We start from the raw sequence: 20,858 nt of genomic DNA, 5'->3' as shown, positions 1-20,858 counted from the left end.
GACCAGCATGTCCCACGGCAAATTAGAATAAATAATGTTTCTCCAACTCCTTCATCGCAGTCTGTTGACACACTGCGTGATTATGATCAAGTTACTGCTTGTAATTCGGCTATTGGACAGCATCTCTTATCCCATCCAGAATGTGCTGATCATTACAACGACAGTCAATTTTCTATACTTGCTCGTGGCCGTTCTCTTTTTCATTTAAAGGTCCTGGAATCTACGATCATAAAGCTACGAAAGCCGATTCTCTGTCGCCAGAAGGAACGCCTCTACACTCTTGGAATATTTCATTAATGTTATGTGTTGTGTTTTCGGTTATTTATAACCGAATATGTACTCGTAACGTTTGTTTTGTACCGTTACTACCGTATCTAGCCCGTCTACTAGTTGTTTGTTTTTGTTATTATTACGTCATACAGACAAAATAGTTCTTACATTTCGAATTTGATTCACCCCATCACTAACGTTCGCTACTGATGAGAGTTAGTCGAAAAGCTTTTAGCGAATAAATTAACAATATGAAGTTATTGTTTCGCGTTATTCTGAAGTTCTGTACCACAAATCACTTGTTAAAAAATATTGTCTATGTTTCTGACGCGTGCACACTAATATTTGATTATAGTTTTAAATAGATACACACATATCATCTTCCTAATTCTTCGGTCCCTATATAATTGAATAAAAATGTCGCGCTTCAGCTATTAAACCAAAGTTAATATAGTGCGGCCCGCGAGAGGGTTCAGATGTTGAATGCGGCCCGTGAGCCGAAAAGCTTGCCCACCCCTGAAATAGAAGCTTATCTTAAAGTTATAATGGAAAAATGGTTTAGTAGGCTATATCACAGAAGAAAATGGCTTTTTTACCATTACCAATTCACCGGGATTGACCTTACTTATCCAAATTTTTTCCCACAATCCCGAACAAAACATCTCTAAAATCAAAATGTATGTATCAGTAGGCTATTGGCAATTTTGCAATTAAAATGAGTCAGCACGGTAGGATATTATATCTAAGATGGCCATTCTATTGGTGTGAGCTCTGGACTTTCACTTTTAATGAAGCGAAACTGCATCGTGCTTTTCCGAATTTAAAAAAAATACAAATTAGGTTATCAACTAATTTGAGGCTTCGCGGAACCCCCGAAAATGCTTCGTGGGCCCCGGTTGAGAACCATTGTTCTAATACGATGAACATTTGCCATTTAACTTCTGTGTATTGAAAGGCGTCTGTAACATCAATTGGGGATGGAATCATTTGTTCGCATTCATCCCAAATTTAGTTGATCTCGGACCAAGTTGCATACCTTGATGGCTTTACTCGGCTGATCCATCGAACTATTTTGTGTCGACGTTGACTGGACGTGATATAAGTATAAATTAATCATCTTTGCTTTGCACTTTCGAGACCCCATGGTTCCAGGTAGATGTTACGTGACCATAAAGGAACGAGGGATTTCAAATTAACATTTCCATTGTACAGTCGTCTGACCTGTGCGGTCACAGATTGATGTATGCTCCTGAGTAATGACTGATCGTATCGTTGTCTTATTGGTGCTATTCTGTTGATAGGGTCGCGTCAAATGGGTGAGTGTTTGCGATCGCGCATGTTTTTTTCATCCTTTATTTAAACACGCTTTTAGAGGAATCAGTTTCCAATTCAACTGTCCTTTATTTCCATTTCGCTTTTCTAATCATTCTATTTGTCTGATTTTATTCAAGGTTGTTTGATTACTGTTCAATTGTCTCTTCGCTAAAAATTGCAGTTGCTGTTGTCTCGATCTCCATTCCATCGAGCAACGGACGCGCTATCACAATTGCGAATCTCCGAAGAAGATTTTAGGTGAGCAGAAAATATTTGAGGCCTGCCAAATCGGCACTCATTATAGATTAGAGTGACACGTCGAAAATATCAAGTCAAAGCATGATTTGTCAGGTAGGTTGTAAGACTTGCTGCTTGTTTGTTCTGGAACTGTGTGAACATGAACATGAACATAGACATTGAACATACCTTGTCATTTTACAGTCCATGAGTCAAATACCGCATGAAACCTGACTACGATTGCCCCACGAAAGGTTACCGCGAATTTATAATATAAAACCGACGTTTGAGTGTTGCATATACTGAACATGAATGCGTTCACTTAGCAGTCTATTAATTTTAGAAGTGTGTAGTCGGCTTAATAGGTATCCGCAATCCAGATTCATCATCAATCAAGTGTAGTAACATATCCCGTGTAAGTTTTAATGTAAGAATAGGATACATATTCTATACAAAAACCCGTATGCGGTGTTAAGGTTTCTAGTCACATTGTGAGCAGGTCACTGACATTGACATCCGATTACGAGAAAGCAAGAAAGTGCGAATTTATTTCACTTACCAAAAACTAGTTATTCACAGAAGCGAAAATCCAATGCGAAAGCCTTCTATGCAGGTTACATGGAAATATAATAGAGGTCTTCAGCCCCGAGCCCCAACCTAATCGATTCTAACGTCCGCGTTTACAGTTGAATCTTTTGCGTTCAGTCACCGTCATCAGCGTATTATCGTCGATTACACTGTTTGCGAATATGTGTCCAGCTAGAATAGAACGCCTATGATCCGTAATATCATATAATATACTTACAGGCTGATTGAGGAAGTATTCAAATGAATAACAAGAGCATGGATTTCAAGGTATTTTGGGATTGAGGAATTTTGGTGCGGCCGGCGAGCGATCGGAAGTGTTGAATACGGCCCGCGACGTCGGTTGAGCTTGACACCCCTCCTTTAAGCACTAAATTGCAACTTTCGAAATCGCAACATCTATCTTGGGGGAGTAACGCAAATTGGCTAGACACAAAACATAGCTAAAATGTTCGAAAATATATATTCTGTCACCAACTTTACACTCCGAGAACAACATTATTGTGGCAGATAGGCTGTTTCACATGGTTCTCATGACAATTTCTAATAATGGACGTAAACTTTGCCAAAACTACTTCCTAATTTTCATAATTCATATTGTATGAAGTGAGTAAGTTTGCCTAAAAGCTGCGGCGTAAAAGTGGAAATAGTCTAGCAACACACTCAAGTAAATAGTGCAAGTAGTAAGTAGTACAAAAAACTCCGAAAATCATTAACTTGTTACTGACCATATCTACAAATACATACTGTACATGAAAATGACAAACGAATCTGGGATTTTCAAACTGTTGAGAATTCCTCGGTCGACATAAACTTGACTTAGTCAACTTACGCAGTACTGTTTTCAAATTGTGAGCGCTACTGTTTCCGTATAATATAGTTTAAACCTTGTTTGCTGCCATTGGCAGGACTACAAAATAAATTGCCCGGTATGTGATTTTGATTGTATATTCCATTACTCTTTTACATGAGCCCTTATTTTCTCGGCATTCGATATTAACACACCTATTAAGCAGCATGTACAAAACAATGACATTTGCACTGCTTGCGTTCAGAACTATAATAATTCCGCCCGAAAAATATATTTGCAACTTGGGCTACAATATTTTTCGGTCTACAAATATCCAGATTGTGGAGAAATTATCGCCCATCCCTGCTATCTAATAGAATTTGTCAACCTGAGCAAAATACTTTAGATGAGCTGTTTTTGAATGAATCAATATCATGTCCTATTGATCGAATCTACTGTTAGCTATATAGTTGACATGGGACACTTATCAGATCTTCATAGCAGAGTTTCCGGTGAGATTCTGATGCTGCAGATAAATTTATTCATTTCAACATTTTTGCTGCATATTTATATTCAACTGCCTCTACTTTATCATAGAAAATCTTGGCCAACTATTCATCAATTCGTAACTGCATGTTTACGTCATGAAAAATACCGTCAAAGCTTTGCTGGTAAAAATAACTCCTGTTCACTCAATTCGCACATGGATACTTGACAAGATAGTTTTCACTAATATGCTATTGAAATTCCAGGCACATACTGTCAACTCGACGGCAATTAAATGAAGTCAACTCATCTCAGCATATCAATGGCGTCATCAAGAATCTAATGACAAGAGAAGACTCCTTGGGACGGCCTCCTGGCATGTTTTCGATATCTTCTTGCTTCAAATCAGAAAACAAGAGGTTCAGTATTCGAACATATTTTAAAATAGCCCGTAACCCATCGAAATATTCCCATGTGAAGTGAAGTTTTACCCCTGTTCTCGGCAGAGTTGGACAATTAGTTGTCATGTCATGTGCCGTATGCTACTCTGGTAAAGAGATACACACTTGTCAAAAAATTGGATTTAAAATATGTTCTGCTACGCTAACAGTCACAAGTCATAACCTTTCAAGTCGGCAATCTGAGAGCGAATCATATTTGAAACAAATAAATGAGTAAAACAAATTATAGTTCCTGCATACGCAATCGCATTGCTTACAATTGCACATGAATATCATATCTTCTGTATGCCATGAATATTCCTATGTTGGATTCTTGATAATACGGAAATATATCTTGCATAATTTCGTATACATCCTTGTTTCCCAGGTTCTGGAAATCAGCCATTTTAAATGCGAGGTGGATGTCCATCTCGTAGTTTTTTGGTAGCTTGGATTCACTCTTCAGCGATTTGCCATGCCGTTGTCCCCAGTTCAACGTTCAAAATCCCGCCTTCGCCAGTAGCATATGCGATCCTTGGCGTGTAATTTCTCTTACCTTCCCTGTTATCATAGATAATAATTTTAATTTTATAAAGTCATTATTGATATTTTTCCAGCGAAATTAATTCAACAAGACAAATGCAGTGGAAAATAACTAATAAGCTGATTCTTTCGATGAAAGTAAAGCCATTTTTACAGTACCTGTTGTTCGATTGGGGCTACGTTGCTCGTCGAAAGCATTCCTCGTACGTTTCGTGGCATCGATCGTATTTCTCTTGTAATGGCTTCGGAATGAGACTCCACAATGCGAAGTAGGCCTATCTGTAACCGCAGAAATTGAAGCCTATTCTGGGTACACCAGTGGTTCCCAAACGGTGGGGAATTCCCCACTGGTGGGGAATTCAATGGTTTCTGGTGGGGAATAGACGCATTTGTTCAAAATTATATACAGGACAGTCTACATATTCACGGAGACACATGCGCAATTATCGTTACCAGTTAACTGCTCTGGAATGTATGCATCGAAAATTATATTGCATGTTGTTCACAAAACCTCATTTTTAACTCTGGATGGCCAATGATGGTGTCACAAACGCATCCAGCACGACTAGTTTGACGTGAAATAGCGCTTTCGCGAAATTTTGAGCCTTACTGGTATCGGTTCACAATACGTTTCATGTTGCAGTTATAGTTATTGTCTTGCACACTGGTGTGGTTGTGTGTCTTGTTTAGTGAAACCAGCAAATAGCTGCTCTGTGATGACAGAAGTGTTGGGTAGTGGGGAACAGGACCGTAACTGCCAAACCCCAAACCCCCCAATTGGGGGAGGGCGAGCTCGAAGGGGGCCAAGATTATTTCGTGAATTAACATAAATTATAGAGTATATTTTTGAAAATTTATGCCACTTTTTCGAGATGTTCTCGCGCTGGTGGCGCGATTTAATATTACCGAATATCTTGATTATTGGGTAATGGGTATACCTTTCCCCCACGAAAATACGTAGAATTTATCGAAATGGGAACTTCGGCGTTGGCCATTACTGCGCAACGACGCACCAAGACATATGAAGTTATACGCTATGTAACATGCGACTCCGAGAAGTGCGCCAGAATGTTCAGCAGCGAGAAGACCTCGGCCTGAAAGGAATGCCCTTGTGGTGACCGAAAACTTCGATATACATACAATATATATATATGTTTATTGTCCATAGGCGGCTGAATGGCTGGCGCCGAATATTCCTGTCCTGGCGATCTGAGCCCCACAGGACAAATGCCATCCAGCAGGGAAAAATTATCTGCCAGTAAAGCAATACCAATTTGAAATCGTGTGTGCCTTTTAGCTTTGGCGATTTCCATATCTTTTGACACAGATATAGGAGGTCCCGAAATAGCATAATGTAACGAAGTCAATATACCAACGGGTCCGCCGAGGATGTTTATTTCTTATTTAGGTGTCCTACCGTTTCCAACACACCTCACTCAGCTCTACCGGTAAATCTGATGGCGTGAACAGAGAAGGGATAAAAAATTGATAGCAAATAATATGCAATTCCCGATCATATTGATCGATTTAAATGAGAATTATATAAATTTTTCTTGCTTCGCGCGCTTAGTTGGAATAAGGCGACGCACCAAGACAGTAGATGTAGGTGATACGTAGCGGTGAAAAGCATACAGGCTTAGGGACTGAGGGGGTTCTGACGAAGTGCTGTTACAGTCCTGGTGGGGAATGAAGGCCCTGAATAAATCTGAAGTGGGGAATGAAGACAAAGAGGTTGGGAACCACTGGGGTACACGAACACGTTGCACTGTCAGCTGTCGACGCTTCGGTTGTAAGTCAGCTATTTCAACTGTTCAACAATATATTGAAGTGATATATATCTTTTTTAGATATAAGAACTTAAACTACTAAACTACTATAAAAATCACTATCACATCAGTTTTCAAAGCTACCATGCGGTAGAAGATCAGGCATTACGCCACATGTCTAATTCGTGATGATAAAACATGACCCGTTGATGATTCTTGACGGAAAATTGTGATTTGGTTTGGTGTGACATTCTCGTAAAATAACTCGATTTCGGATTAACTGGGTGTTTAAATAGAAATGACTCGAGTTGAATCGGGACAAACGTTAACATCAGAGAATGACTTCCGACTTGGAATGGTGACTTGGTAATCTTTCGGGAGCAACAATCGATGAAACTGTCATGGGGAATATTAATATATACAAATATCGTAGCTTGCGTTGCGTAGGTTATATAGCTATGCAATCAGGTCAGTATGCCAACCATTAGATTTCTGTGACCCCCGTGACGCATGGTTGGTTACATGCTGGGTGTTGTTTGTTTTCTTTATCCATATTATTATCGGTGGCGAGTAAGGTAGTAGTAGTACGCTCTACGGCTGTAACACCGATGTATTCTTCGCCCATTGGACATTTCTATTCCAGGAGATCAGGGTGTACGAGATGCATTGTGGAATTAGGGCTATACGGTGTGGAATATTGTCTTAGCCAATTTATTATCATTTTAATAAAATATTTGAAAATGTGATTTTTTGCGTGTCAAGCGTGAATAGTACAATAGTAAAATACATTAACGCGATGTTTGTGGAACGCCTGTCTGCAAGGTCCCGTCAAATAAGGCCTACTTGGAAACCATACATTGAATATCACTATTATCGATGCTGCGACCCGCAGCGTCTTCAAAAACCAGCACATTGGTTCTCAACCTTTTTGACGTCGCGGCACACTTTGAAAATGAAAAATAGTTCGCGGCACACTAGCACAGTGGTTCTGAACTCCTTCAGCTTACGGCACAAGCAAACTACCAGAATGCGTATAGCAGCAACCATATAGTCTTACAGAGGTGGTCACTGACGAAGTACTTCCAGCTTTCCGGAGCACTCAATTAGGCTTTTCTCTGCTTGGGTTTTCTTTTATCTCTGCGGACATCTCTCACAAATACGTCTACGAATGGTATCATTTGACATGGGAATCGTTTTCAATACTTCCCAAACATTATTTTACAATTTCATTGCAGGCCAGAAGAAGAAATTTCTCCGCTTCCTTGTGAGGTTTTAAATCATTAGCTATTACCTCTGTTACCACATAACTGGCCTGCTGAGATTCCGTTTAAACCTGAGGTTGAGCTTAATTTCATAAGATTGATTTGACAATAAAATCTGCCCACGACCGCATTGTCGATGTAATTGACCGTTGCATCGAAGAGTCCAATTTCGATCGTCACTAACAAATACAGAGACGTATAGGTGTATAATACATGGATGTCAAACGCATTTCCGCGCAGATCGAGCAATATCACCTATGAGGATAGTATAGCCTACCTCCATAGTGTTACGGGAAGTCACCCGCAGCTCAATTGTAGGTCCAATTGCCCGAGTTTAGTTATCACCGTCGTAAATGATATTTTGTGTGGGCAAACTAGCCAGGGCCGGAACAGCACTTCGTCAGCACCCCCCCCCAGAAAAAAAACGTTGGTCTTGGCGCCCCCCATATGGTGATGAACCGAACACCCCTAAGGCTGTTTGCTTGTTACCGCTACTTACTTATTCTCCCAATTGCGGGCCGTTTAGTGGGTCAGCTTTTGTCACCTAAACGCGCCAAGCGTGAAAATTTTCTATAATTCGTGATTCAATCGGTCAGTATGATCGGGAATTGCATATATGTTGCTATCAATTTTTATCCTCTCTCTGCTCACGTAATCAGATTTACAGGTAGAGCTGAGTGGGGTGTGTTTGAAAAGGTAGGACCCCTCAATACTATAATTAAACATATTCGGGCATATGCCCGTTGACAGGAATGAAACAGCACTTCGTCAGGCCCCGCAAAAATCTTTGGTCTGGGACTCCCATAGGGTGATAAATGTACCCCCATCACCTTGTTCGCTTTTGCCGCGAAATGAATTGTATACTATTTAGTGAGCCAGCGCCATGCGCTAAAATTTTCGAAAATTCATGATAAAATCGGTCAATAAGATCGAGAATTGCATATATATTGCTATCAACTTCTTATCCTCTCTGCTCATGTAATCAGATTTACCGGTAGAGCTGAGTGAGGTGTCTTGGAAACTGTAGGGCCCGTTGGTATGACTCCTCAACATGATGGTATTCCATGTCCTCCTGTCTGCTGTATAAAAAATATGGAATCGCCATAACGTAGGCTACGAAACTAAAAGACGCACACGATTTCAAATTGGTATTTCTTCACTGGCATATAATTTTTTCCCTGCGGAATGGTATTTGTCTTATGAGGTTCAGATTGTCAAGACAGTATTTTGTGTACATAATGAAGTTTTCGGTTAGTATTAGGGCAGTCCTTTTCGGCCAAGGTTTCCTCGCTGCCGATCGTTCTGGCACACTACTTGGAATCGCATGTTACATGGCCTACTCTATATGTCTTGGTGCGTCCTGGCGCGGTAATGGCCAACGCCAATATGCCCATTTCTATAAATCTTGCGTATTTTTTCTTGTGAATAGAGTACCCCAAAATCAAGATAATTGGCAACTTGAAATCGCGCAAGGCGCGAACATTTTTTGAAACAGTTGCATAAAGTTTCAAAAATTATTCTATAAGTAATGATAATTCATGAAATAATTTTGGGCCTCTTTGAGCTCGCCCCCCCCCCCCCAATTGGGGTGTTTGGGTTGCGGCAGTTACGGGCCTGAAACTAGCGTATCACACCCATTGACGGTGGAGGTCCCAGTTTGATTCATGGCAGTGCAGTAGCAAGTCACGAAGCGTCGCAGATTTACTAGATTCTCCACACGTATATACGTTACTGTGCTCAGAGCGTCATTACAATAAAACGTCGAAAGTAAGACCCAATCTATTACCTAATGGCAGGCCGTGTTATTTTTGGCATTTCAGGAGCCAGATGCCAAAACTGCCAAAAATAAAAATTTGAAAATGCCAAAAATAAGCAATTTTTGGCATATGCCAAAAATAACACGGCCTGCCAAATAGTTCCTTTTGGTTCGTGGTGTTGTGTTAAAAGGACCGCTTTACAAGCGAGAAGAGCGTTTGTGAAAGGCAGGTTTCTTAATCTGGGTCCAGCCCACCCATTAGGGGTGAAAGCATGGTGTCCTAAATGGTGTGGGTACAGCGAGATTGAACGACTGACTGCATTTGGTTTACGTCATACTTTCCATTTGTCCAAAGGCAATTTTACAACCATTTTTTGACCGGCTTGTCGAGCGCTAAATTTGATAAAACGGGTATCAATGAGAAGCTGCCGCGGTACTGATTATTAAAATATAAATTATATTCTGCTCATGGAACTGGAATACCCAAAATCAACCACGATTTTTGCATCGCGATCGAGTTGAACATGGCGACGTAACAAACTGTCTGGCTATTTCTGAGCTGCATAGTCTCGTTTTGCCAGACAGTCTTGTTGCGTCTATGTTCTTAAACAATCTAACCTTCCCAGGACTCTTCCATGCGAGTTGGTAATATTAAAGCTACCTGAAATGACAAAAGTCCTCCGAAAATATACCGGTCGACTGAAGGAGAAATGATGGTCGGGCTACTAAATAAAATGTGTTGAGAGAGAACACAGGAAACTCCTGGAAAAGGATCGGGAAGAAAATTCATTCCGCGATGAGATCGATGGCACTGGCGTAGTGATCTCTTTTCATGATGCATGGAAGCCGATTCGGCCCTCCAAAGATTTTGAAGCTCTGAAATCCTTTTGTGGATGACTGGCAACATTCTGTCCCTCAACGGCTACTGTTGAAGCCGATATTTCCCAGATTCGCTGGGCGAGAAAGGAATTTAGGAGAAACTTAGCTGACATGAGTTTGGAAGCACTGTTACAGTGCAAACGATTTAAGTCTATTCAACAGCTGTAACAATCAGCTGTTGAGCGTGTTTGTTAGGCTTTTCTTTTTTTTTTGCTCATTGGCACCGATTCCGATGGATACTGCACATTTTATGGTTTTGTTTGATATTATTAACCTATGAAATCGTCTGGTTTTTTCTTCTTCTTATTGTTCGTTGGCACTGATTATACGTGGATGCTGCACATTTTGTGGTGTCTTTTGACAAACTAGCCCAAATAAAGCGTTTTTGTGACTAATTCGAGGCTGAAACTATCTATTTAGAGGACGATGCCAAAACTGCCAAAATTAAAAATCGAAAAATGCCAAAAATAAGTTATTTTTGGCAGTTTTGGCATATGCCAAAAATAACACGGCCTGCCTAATGGGGATCTCATATTCAGATACTAGATTGAGATACCGTAAATACGGTCGCCTCGACATCCTTTTATCTGTTCGCTGAATCAGATTTTGCATCGCGTGTCTTGATCGAGTAAATTCAATAGAAGAACCAACAATGACACACTCAAAATTTGGTTTTTTGTTATGCTTCGATATAGTTTACCACATTTGCTCGCGGCACACCTGAGCAGTTCAATTGGCACACTAGTGTGCCGCGGCACACCGATTGAGAACCACTGAACTAGCAAATTGGCACGCGAGCACATTTGAGTTTGAGATCTCTGGCATATATGATGTGGTAGTCTTCGACATCACTATATAGTCCGTTTTAGACTCAAGTACGAGTAGAAGTACTTCTCCCTTAAGCCTGGTAAAACTACTTGAAGTAGAAGTAGAATTGACTGACTTTAAATCTACTCAAGTAAATAAGTAGTTTTGAAAACAGTCCTAATTCGTTCGCATGGAGTGTCAACAGCTGCGAATTGAGCTATGCGGAAGGTGCAGAGATCTTGATTCGTACTGATGCATCCCAGGAGGTATCAATTTTCGACAGAATAAGCATTCTATCGCATCATGAGATGCAAGTTATAGTATTGATAGGAAAATGCGATTTTAACCTTTTGTTAACTAAAAGACCCCGTTTCAGAGAATATCATTTTATGGAGCATGCCCGTATTATATGGCCCAAAATTTAGGCGAAGAGCAATACGGAGAAGTTGTATCGGATACGGTTTCAACACTTTGCGCGATTAGTATACGTTAATAACAAATATTGTGAATCGTAAAATTGATATTTAGTGTAGCTTTATTTTCGGAAAATAGAGGTTTCTGCTTTTATGCTTCAACATATATGTTCTGCTAACAAAAGAACTGAAAGTAATTAGAACTCAAAGTATGATACTCGGATTTGAAAGTGAAATATAAATACCACTTCTAAAAATCGGAAAATATATTTCATGTCTTTTGTCCATAAAGCATGAAAGGTGATCTGCTAAAACAGGTGTAACGTTAAAAAAAGCCGGATTCTTCAGATTAGCAGAACACGTCGTGGGTTGCTAGATTACGGTATGATAGGTAATTGCAAGATTGCGAAATGGTAGTTTCAAACGGTATGGTGGGCCATATTTACTATGTACTTGACATGGGTGACATGCGGTGTCAGCGGAACCAAGCAATCCGGTACCAGGGCCTACGATATTTATAGGCCCCGCCGGTAGCTAAATTATATATACTGATACTTTCCTGAAAACATAATTGTCACTCCTTGGCTATGGTGCGCGAAGCGCAACAAAATTTCTGGGCTTTACTTGACTTCTGTGAATGTTAAATGTTGGTACTCCGTGAAAACAGCCCAGAAATTCCTCAGGCTATCTGTCGCATTGAGAGATTAGACTACACTGTAAAAAATAAAGGTGTCCATAGACATGTTTACACCTGGTACCTCTTAATACATGTCCATCATGTAAAACCATACGACAGGTTTGGTTCCACCTGTTGCCTAACATGTTTCTGCCCGTCATGTAATCTCGAAAACACGTCTGACCTGAGACTTCAATTGACCTTTCACCTTGGACCGACTGGCACAAAATCTGTAGCCAGGATATGAATTAAAACAAGCAATTCAGTGTTGGATCAAATGATGGTATATTGAGAACAAATGCATCAAAACAAGAAAAATTCTGAAATGGCGAGAGTTTCGGATAATACGTAATGAAATAAGAATTACTATAACGGCTAGTAATATTGACATGTCATGGCGCAATTAATTTACTACTTACAGCCACCGTGTAAGTCGAAGAGTACCGAACGTTAAGAAGTTTTGGAACTTATGCAATGAAAGAAGAGTTATATACAACAATGGCTAAAAATATTGGCCCGTCATCAATGAATTAATTTACTACAAAAAGCCACAGTGTGAGCCGCAGAGTGCCTAACGTTAAGAAGTTTTGGAACTTATGCAATGAATGAAGAATTATTACAACAACGGCTAAAAATATTGGCCCGTCATCAATGAATTAATTTACTACAAAAAGCCACAGTGTAAGCCGCAGAGTGCCTAACGTTAAGAAGTTTTGAAACTTATGCAATGAATGAAGAATTATTACAACAACGGCTAAAAACATTGGCCCGTCATCAATGAACTAATTTACTACAAAAAGCCACAGTGTAAGCCGCAGAGTGCCTAACGTTAAGAAGTTTTGAAACTTATGCAATGAATGAAGAATTATTACAACAACAACGGCTAAAAACATTGGCCCGTCATCAATGAATTAATTTACTACAAAAAGCCACAGAGCAGGCCGCAGAGTACCTAACGTTAAGAAGTTTTGAAACTTATGCAATGAAAGAAAAATTTTTACAACAACGGCTAAAAATATTGGCCCCTCATAAATAATTAATTTACTACAAAAAGCCACAGTGTAAGCCGCAGAGAGCCTAACGTTAAGAAGTTTTGGAATTTATACAATGAGAGAAGAATTGTTACAACAACAGCTAAAAATATTGACCCATCATCAATGAATTAATTTACTACAAAAAGCCACAGTGTAAGCCGCCTTGTACCTAATGTTTTGAAGTTTTGGACATATGTAATGAAACCAGAATTATAATAACGGCTAAAATCATTGACCCATCCTCAATAAATTAATCAAATTAAATTACAATGAACAGCCACAGTCAGCCACACCTAACGTTAGAAAGTTTCGAAACGTATGTAATGAAACAAGAATTAATATACCGGCTTGAAACATTGACCGGTCCTCGATTAATAAAGTTATTACAAATTGTCACAGTGAAAGGCGCCGAGTACCTAATGCAATGAAACAAGAATTATAACGGCTAAAAATGTTGACCTGTCCTTGGTGAATTATTCAAATTAATTTACTACGAACAGCCAAAGTCTACCTAACGTTACAAAGTTTCGAGACAGCCGCAGTGTACTTAACGTTCGGAAGTTTCGAAGGAGAGTTTGTGACGACGGACCATCAATTAGAGGCTGATGGAGCGAACTTGATGTTGAACAGCCAGTATATTGCCAGTATTATGGCCATAGCATGATGGAAGCTTCTGACCCCTTTGATAACTTTGCCATAGAAGAGAACTTTCCATTCATTCAGGATCGTATTGTACTTGATCGTCGGATATAATTCTTTGGCTCCTGATAAATGAAAATGATATTAGCTTAGTACTATCGATGTGGTCTGAGATTAAGAATTGAGTTGAGTATGAGGCCTAATAATAGGGTTACCATGCGTCCTCTTTCAATAGGATTTGTCCTCTTTCTTGACTTTTTTAAAAGTGTCCTCGGAGGACGCCCTTTTGTCCTCTTTTTTGAGATTTTGTCCTCTTTTTTGAAAATTTAGGTCCCATTTAGAGCGAAATGCGAGTGATATGCCGTAAATTAGCACAGAAGTGACTCTATGGCAGGTATTTCGGAGTGAAAAACGGTGATTGGAGCTCTGAGCGAAAAGTTGACCTTTTTAAAAATTTTCCAGTCAACAGGTCACAAAGTGGGCAAAATTCACCGATTTTTGAGAATTCTTCTCCGGTTTTGCAAGTCTCAAATTTCTGAAAAAGTGTCCTCTTTTTAGATTTCCAAAATATGGTAAGCCTACCTAACAAGTCATTACCGCGCGAGTCAGGGTCATGCAAAGAGGTAAGAAAACGATCGTACGTGATGGTGCTTTCAAGGATATCGAGCGAGCATAATGGTACCCAGAGTGGAATGATTTTAGCATCAGTCGTAACACTGCAACTTTTTAAGTGAAATAGGAGGGGCCAATATTGGTTTCACATCATCTTCTTTGATTGGACGCCATAGACTAGTGACAATTTCACCATAGTGTCCTACAGTAGCATGGACATGGGAAAATCTCGTTACTCACTGATATTGGATTACATCATTATTTCGATTTACAGTGACCTGTCGAGATACCAATTTTTATCAAATACAGTGTTAATACAGCAATACAGTGTTAATAGTGCCATAAATTGCCTTTTTTGTATGATGTGAATGATGTAGCCTGATGGCAGTTAGCCATGCGATTTGCTTGTGTCCACAACACAGTGACATAATGCTTTCACATACACCAAACAACTTACTTTGTCAACAAACAGGAAGCTGCCATAGTTGTCATTGAAGAATTGAAGATCGTTGGGATCCCGACCATCCACCCCAGTTTTTGACGACCTGAACGAGAAGTGTCAGAAATCAACTCAATGTATGTTTTGACGCAACTGCGACGTCGTAAAGTAAATCAGCGACTTTGAAACCTCGCGCGGGCCCCTCTAATGGTGATAAAGATTTTAGTCATCTGACAGGAGGTAACACGGTTGGGCAAGGGTGAAAACATGACATATATTACTACGCAGCAAATTCGATGACAATTATGTTACGACAAGCAAGTGTGCAGTCATGTCCTGCAAGGAGTTGCAGGTCGTCTTTGTATACCTCTGGGCTCATTTGACAAGGAATATTCCAAGCTTGGACATAAAAATATCAAGGTTGCGGCGAGGCTGCGTACATCGCGTTGTGCAAAGGTTTCCCCGCTGACAATATTTCTGCGAGTACTAATAAATATTATAATCAATTTCTAGAATCGCCTTGCAGGCCGAGGGTTGGTCGCCTTTATATCTAAGGAAGAAATGTCTACGTTTGGAAGTATGTGCGATTAAAAAATTCAAGAAAACTACAATCTGCCCAAAAAGAACAATGTATGTTAATTTAAAAAGTATCTTTAGGTCACTGACGAGTTTTATACATTTTGAAAACTGACTTCACTCTTTGCTAACCCATGGTAATAATTAGGGCCATTCAAAGCCATATTTCGTTCTATGCATCAGCAAGTCGTGAAATCAATTTCAACACAAAACCGTATCCCTTTGAGCTATATTAAAGCTATGAAGTCACATTTTCCTGATTAGGTCATAAAGCTCAAAATTTACATTAAGAAGCGATTGGACAAAAACGAGGTTTAACAAATAATGGAGCTGCAAATACAAGACATTTCACCAGCGCTTTATGCACCCCTGCAGAAGTGGCAACCCACATCAGCGTTTGTGGAGCTCTCACTTTCCTTACCAAAGTCATTTTACGTCCGAATCGTAACTTCAAAGACTTTAACATTTTACACTGCTACTGTACTGCCACAGTGATTTAGAATAAAAAATGGACGTGTATAACTGTTGTTGCATAGGTTTTACTAGTTCCGTCAGTGCCGATATTTGCATGTAAAACTACACCATTTTCACATAAATTCATATTTTCCAAAAAATAAAGTCATATTATTGATTTTCTAAGGTCATATAAAAATGGCCCTAGTTATAATATATATGTAATTTGTTGTGTCATGAAAAATGATTGCGCATGCCACAAATGCCGAGGGATTGTGCCGTCAGTGACTTGATCATAACACTGCTTTATACCTACGGCACCCAATGCGCATCGATCAAGATCGGGTAAATCTCCAGCAGACTGTGTTGACATCCCATTCAGAATGGCATCGCGACGCGATTCGAATGTTCTTTCCATCCTATCCAGAATCGTTTCCTTGTGAGGTATTCTCCACTTGCCTCTTATTGCGTTTTGATGTATCTCGATGCTGCGCTCGTCGTCTGTGGAGAGTATACATGTTGACTCTGTAGGACAAAATAGATCCTAATCAAAACATGACCGGTTTTCGGTGCAAGGTGCTACTTCTTGCCAATTTTCCTTCTAAGCTGCTCGCATGCGCACAGACACGAGAAAAATTAGACGTAACATTGTCTATTGGCGTTATCAGTATCATATCAAAATATTCATATTGAGAATATCTAGATCAAGAAAGCAAGATACTAAAATGCTCACATTGTATGTTGTGACTCGAGAATTCTTGCAGCGTTGACTAGATTTTTCCACAAGCTGCTGAGATTTCCGTTTGCCGCAGCGTCCATGCTTCTGCTATTCCAAGTTCAAGATGAGAACTTCTTTTTCATGGTGTCTTCTCCATTCCCTCAACTTGTTGCAGAGCTTGTCTTTCCATGATCCCTGCAATGTGGCATAGTTGAAGTAAGGTTTGGATTAAGTTTGTACAAACTTCTGAGATGTGTGTCACCAACATTGAATAAGTTGGAATGTAATGCCGCCCCTGCTGTATGATATTACACATTGATAATAATCATCAATAATTGGTGCATGCATTGCATACGTTGTAGGACTAGCATATTGCATGAACGTGGTAAGGGGATGTCATTATCAGTGACTTGATCCCAACACTGCTTTATACCTGCCCAATGCGCATCGATCAACATCGGCTAAATCTCGAACAGACTTTGTGTTGATATCCCATTCAAAATGGCCTCATGACACGATTCAAATGTTCTTTTCATCCTAACCTGAATCTTTTCTTGTCACGTAGTCTTTTCGCCCACTTGACACTTATTGCTTTCTGCTGTACCTCGATGCTGCGCGCGTCTTCTGGAGAATATACCGATGCAGGTTGACTCTGTAATAAATATCTTCATTAAAGCCCAGCGAATTATCAGTTTGCCGGTAATAGCGAGTCAATTTATTGCAGAAAGAGCAAAAGTTTTTTTAGGCCTAACTATTTCGTAAGAACAGACAGTTCCAACCAGAAATGAAGATAAGCAGTAGCCTAAAATTCGAAGGTAATGGGGGAAAACAGGCAATTTACATATACGAGATCACAATTTCATCAAAATTAAGATTTATAGGGTTAAAAATGTCAAAATTGTCAGAATGTCCGATTTTATCGGTCAAAATCTTCGGTTTTTAGATAAAAATAAAATCACCCTAGGAGAACATCACATATTCGTTGAAGAAGTTCATATCAACATATTCCAACATATTCTATTCGGGAAACAAAAAAGTACTAACCTATGGTAGATTAGTAATCTATATAGACCAGGAATGGCCAACCTTTTCGGCTGAAGGGCCACATGCAATTGACGAGCGAGTTCGCGGTCCACTAGCCACGCCAAGCGAATAAAATTTTCGAAATTTATAAATAAACAAGGTCAATAATATTATTACTCGAGTATTGCGGGTCTATTGTATACCGCCCGCTAGACTCAGTTTGCAAGGACACGACTATTTGGCGTCTGGCCACATCGATATCGCCATTTCACCATTGACGATCTTTATGCGAGCGCAAACGCGAAAAGACTTTCTCCCGTAATTGCGAATACAGTTAGACTCAATCGGATAAAATAGGCGTTTTTTTCGTTTTCAGTAGGGGGTAGGCTACCAAGCAAGAAATCGTGCGAAAATTAAACACGCAAGGCGTGAAGAAAAATTTCGCTGCTATTTTACTTTATTATAATGTACGACGACTTACTGAAAAGGTGACTGGACCCTGGATCTGCCAATGCGTCGGAACTGATATTTTAGTCATCAACATCCCAAGTGTCGCAGCCAGAATTGTAATTTTTTGTTGGCATTGCAAGTTCACAATCTGAGCAATTCATTTTCGATAATATAATAGGAAATTAGCTCACGGGTCACGCAAAACCCTCTCGCTGGCCATATTTGGCCCACGGGTTGGCCACCCCTGATATAGACAGGCCAATGCGATAATTTCAGAGCCGAAGCAGCAGCTAGAGCAGGAGCAGTTTAAATATGCGGCTGCTCTAAAGCCCTGCATAACACGGCGTGATTTTGGCTAAAAATCTATATTCGTTTCTATTACAGATATCGAACAAGACAAGATAATTTTAGTACAGTATGATTACCATGATCATCGCTTTACGACGATAATTCTGTTGACATGCATAGAATATAATTACTCACTTCCATCGTCAAACCAGTCATATTGTCCCATATCTTTGACAGACAATTCATAAAAATCGCCGTTCAATTCAAGCGACTTGTCGTAATATTCCGTAGTGAATTTTCTGTCCAAGATGGTACTACGAACTGCACATCTCACAACATCATAAATCTCAGATAGGTGATCAACTGTGATCACCTTTCTAATATTACCATGGATGATCAGCATTTTCATATTTAATAGCACAAGAGTAATAAATCGCTAACCAGTCTGATGAATCTGAAAAATAGAACGTCATGTTCAAAATTACGCAATTTTAATTACCGGTACTTTTCTCTATCGGCATATAGTTCACTATTAAACTTTGAAACATATTCTATGATGCAGTCTAATGTAGCCATCTCACCATCAATGTTCCCTCTAAGCTGCGCACATGCACAAATGCGCAGTGCTAACACGGTCTCTGCGCACAAAAAATCCGATATGATGACCTTTTTTTAGTCTTTACGCAGTGTTGTCCAAGGGTCTGCGCAGTGAGTTCGTGAGTGTGCGCAGACTCGTCAAAAATTAGAGGGAACATTGCTCACCATACTGTAATTTACCAATACAGTACACCGGTAAATTAGAGAGTCTCTGGTAAAATATTTCACCAGGTTGTAAAACACAAAGGAAACCGGTTTCCGTCATAGCCTCACAGGAATAACAGTGTAAATATCGCCCAAAGCCTGACTTGAGGATACCACAAATGTGACAGTGCCCGTCAAAATCTTCATAGAAAAATATTGTACCATCTTGATTCTGATTGACAACATGAATTCTTTTTTGCCGTATTTGTCACATAATTTTACAGAGCAAACTTGTCCCTCCATATCTTGCATTTGACAAAATGCAACATATTGGCATGGTATACACATCTTCCTAATATATCAACCGGCTCAACTTTCTTAGGTTCATTATTTACATAGTTAAGCTAAGACATTCCCCAACATGATATACTGTAATCGACTGGTTACCGTATGCACTCTGAAGCTATATATGGTAAGTGCTAAACGATATGCTGCCTCCACACGCCACACGTTACCGTACTGCAGTTAAATGCAGCACACCAACTATGCACACCCCGTAGGCGCGCATATGAATCGGAAACACTTTCCCCGATGAAAACTGATGTGAAATGCGTGCTCTACTAACTGGACAAATACGATCAATAACCGTCAGCCGGTAATAAACTCTACACTCAGTTCGCGAACTTTTCTGGCCGCGTAGTGATCGCCGATGGAAGTGGCTTCCCGGCACTGAAAGTTTTTCAAACCAATCGTAACGCATACGGCAATCACGTGAGCAGTGAAGTAGAACTTCCGTTTTTTTAACCAATCACGTCGGATCGTGAAATAGTGTGAGTGGTGAACTGAAATTTTACCGTCGTTCTGCAACCAATCACGACGGATACTGAAATCGAGGACCGTGAACTAAAATTTCCTGTTTTCCAACCACGGATTCGGAAATCGTGTGAGCTGTGAACTGAAATTATACCTCAGTATTTCAACCAATCAAGACCAATACTCAAATGTCTTTTTTTTTATAGATAACTAACCTACGCATAGATTCGCACCACCCATCATCACCCTTGCTCGCCGTGAGGAATTGACTACTGAAGTGCTCAGCAATCTGAACGCAGCATGATCGGTTATCAATAGCTGAAGACCCGAACCCTCAAAAGATGATCTTATTTGAAAGCTACCGTCACGCTGATTCTGAAAATAATACATTAAAATTTCATTAGGACAATGGAACTAACCCGAATTAGCCTTCAAAATCTGAAAATCGGCATCGTGCAGCGATGCAGCACAATCACCATAACAACGGCCTTTGCATTGTTGCGATTGTTCAGAACAATGCCGATTTGCAGACTTTTGGGGTACATTTCGAGGGGGTTCCATTGCCCCGATAAGATTTTAATGTATATTTTAGGAATTAATGCGACAGTAGCTTATAAATAAGCTCAACTTTTTTTAATTTGAGTGCTCGGATCGTCAGCGATAGGATTAGCAATTATCTTGCGTTCCAATTGGTGCAATACAATTCGAATCTGGTCCCACTGTATCAATATTGCGCAGAATTCGCGTCCCTGAAACTATTTCCGTGTCCGCCTGGTGCTCATCATAGTTATCTTTGGTTTTTATATATTCAACCAATATATTTGGTAGTTGCATGGTCTTAACATAGA

The 20,858-nt window shown here is 39.8% G+C and overlaps 1 protein-coding gene and 1 long non-coding RNA gene across 5 annotated transcripts; both read right to left on the bottom strand.

Moving 5' to 3' along the window:
* Positions 1-12,485: 12,485 nt before the first annotated feature.
* On the bottom strand, positions 12,486-15,136 carry LOC145457645 (uncharacterized). Its single transcript, XR_013920946.1, has 2 exons — positions 14,967-15,136; positions 12,486-14,022 (listed from the first exon to the last, which is right to left on the bottom strand). It is a non-coding gene; the product is annotated as an uncharacterized LOC145457645 (long non-coding RNA).
* Positions 15,137-16,079: 943 nt separating this feature from the next.
* LOC145457513 (uncharacterized) lies at positions 16,080-20,496 on the bottom strand. Of its 4 annotated transcripts, none has more exons than XM_080335733.1 (4): positions 18,652-20,496; positions 17,129-17,347; positions 16,711-16,890; positions 16,080-16,502 (listed from the first exon to the last, which is right to left on the bottom strand). In XM_080335733.1, the coding sequence occupies exons 1-2, from the start codon at positions 18,863-18,865 to the stop codon at positions 17,253-17,255; spliced, it is 309 nt and encodes a 102-aa protein (XP_080191859.1). In that variant the 5' UTR covers positions 18,866-20,496; the 3' UTR covers positions 16,080-16,502; positions 16,711-16,890; positions 17,129-17,252. The 4 variants fall into 4 exon arrangements, with proteins under 4 accessions (XP_080191859.1, XP_080191861.1, XP_080191862.1 ...); XM_080335735.1 differs by having other exon boundaries at positions 16,080-16,478; XM_080335736.1 differs by having other exon boundaries at positions 17,238-17,347.
* Between the last annotated feature and the right edge of the window lie 362 nt (positions 20,497-20,858).

The sequence above is a fragment of the Botryllus schlosseri genome, chromosome 15 (assembly GCF_051294905.1).
Source record: "Botryllus schlosseri isolate E-star chromosome 15, Bs_hap1, whole genome shotgun sequence".
NCBI classification, from domain to species: domain Eukaryota; kingdom Metazoa; phylum Chordata; class Ascidiacea; order Stolidobranchia; family Styelidae; genus Botryllus; species Botryllus schlosseri.
Note: the sequence above shows the minus strand (reverse complement) of the source record. Positions and strands in the feature narration are given on the sequence as shown.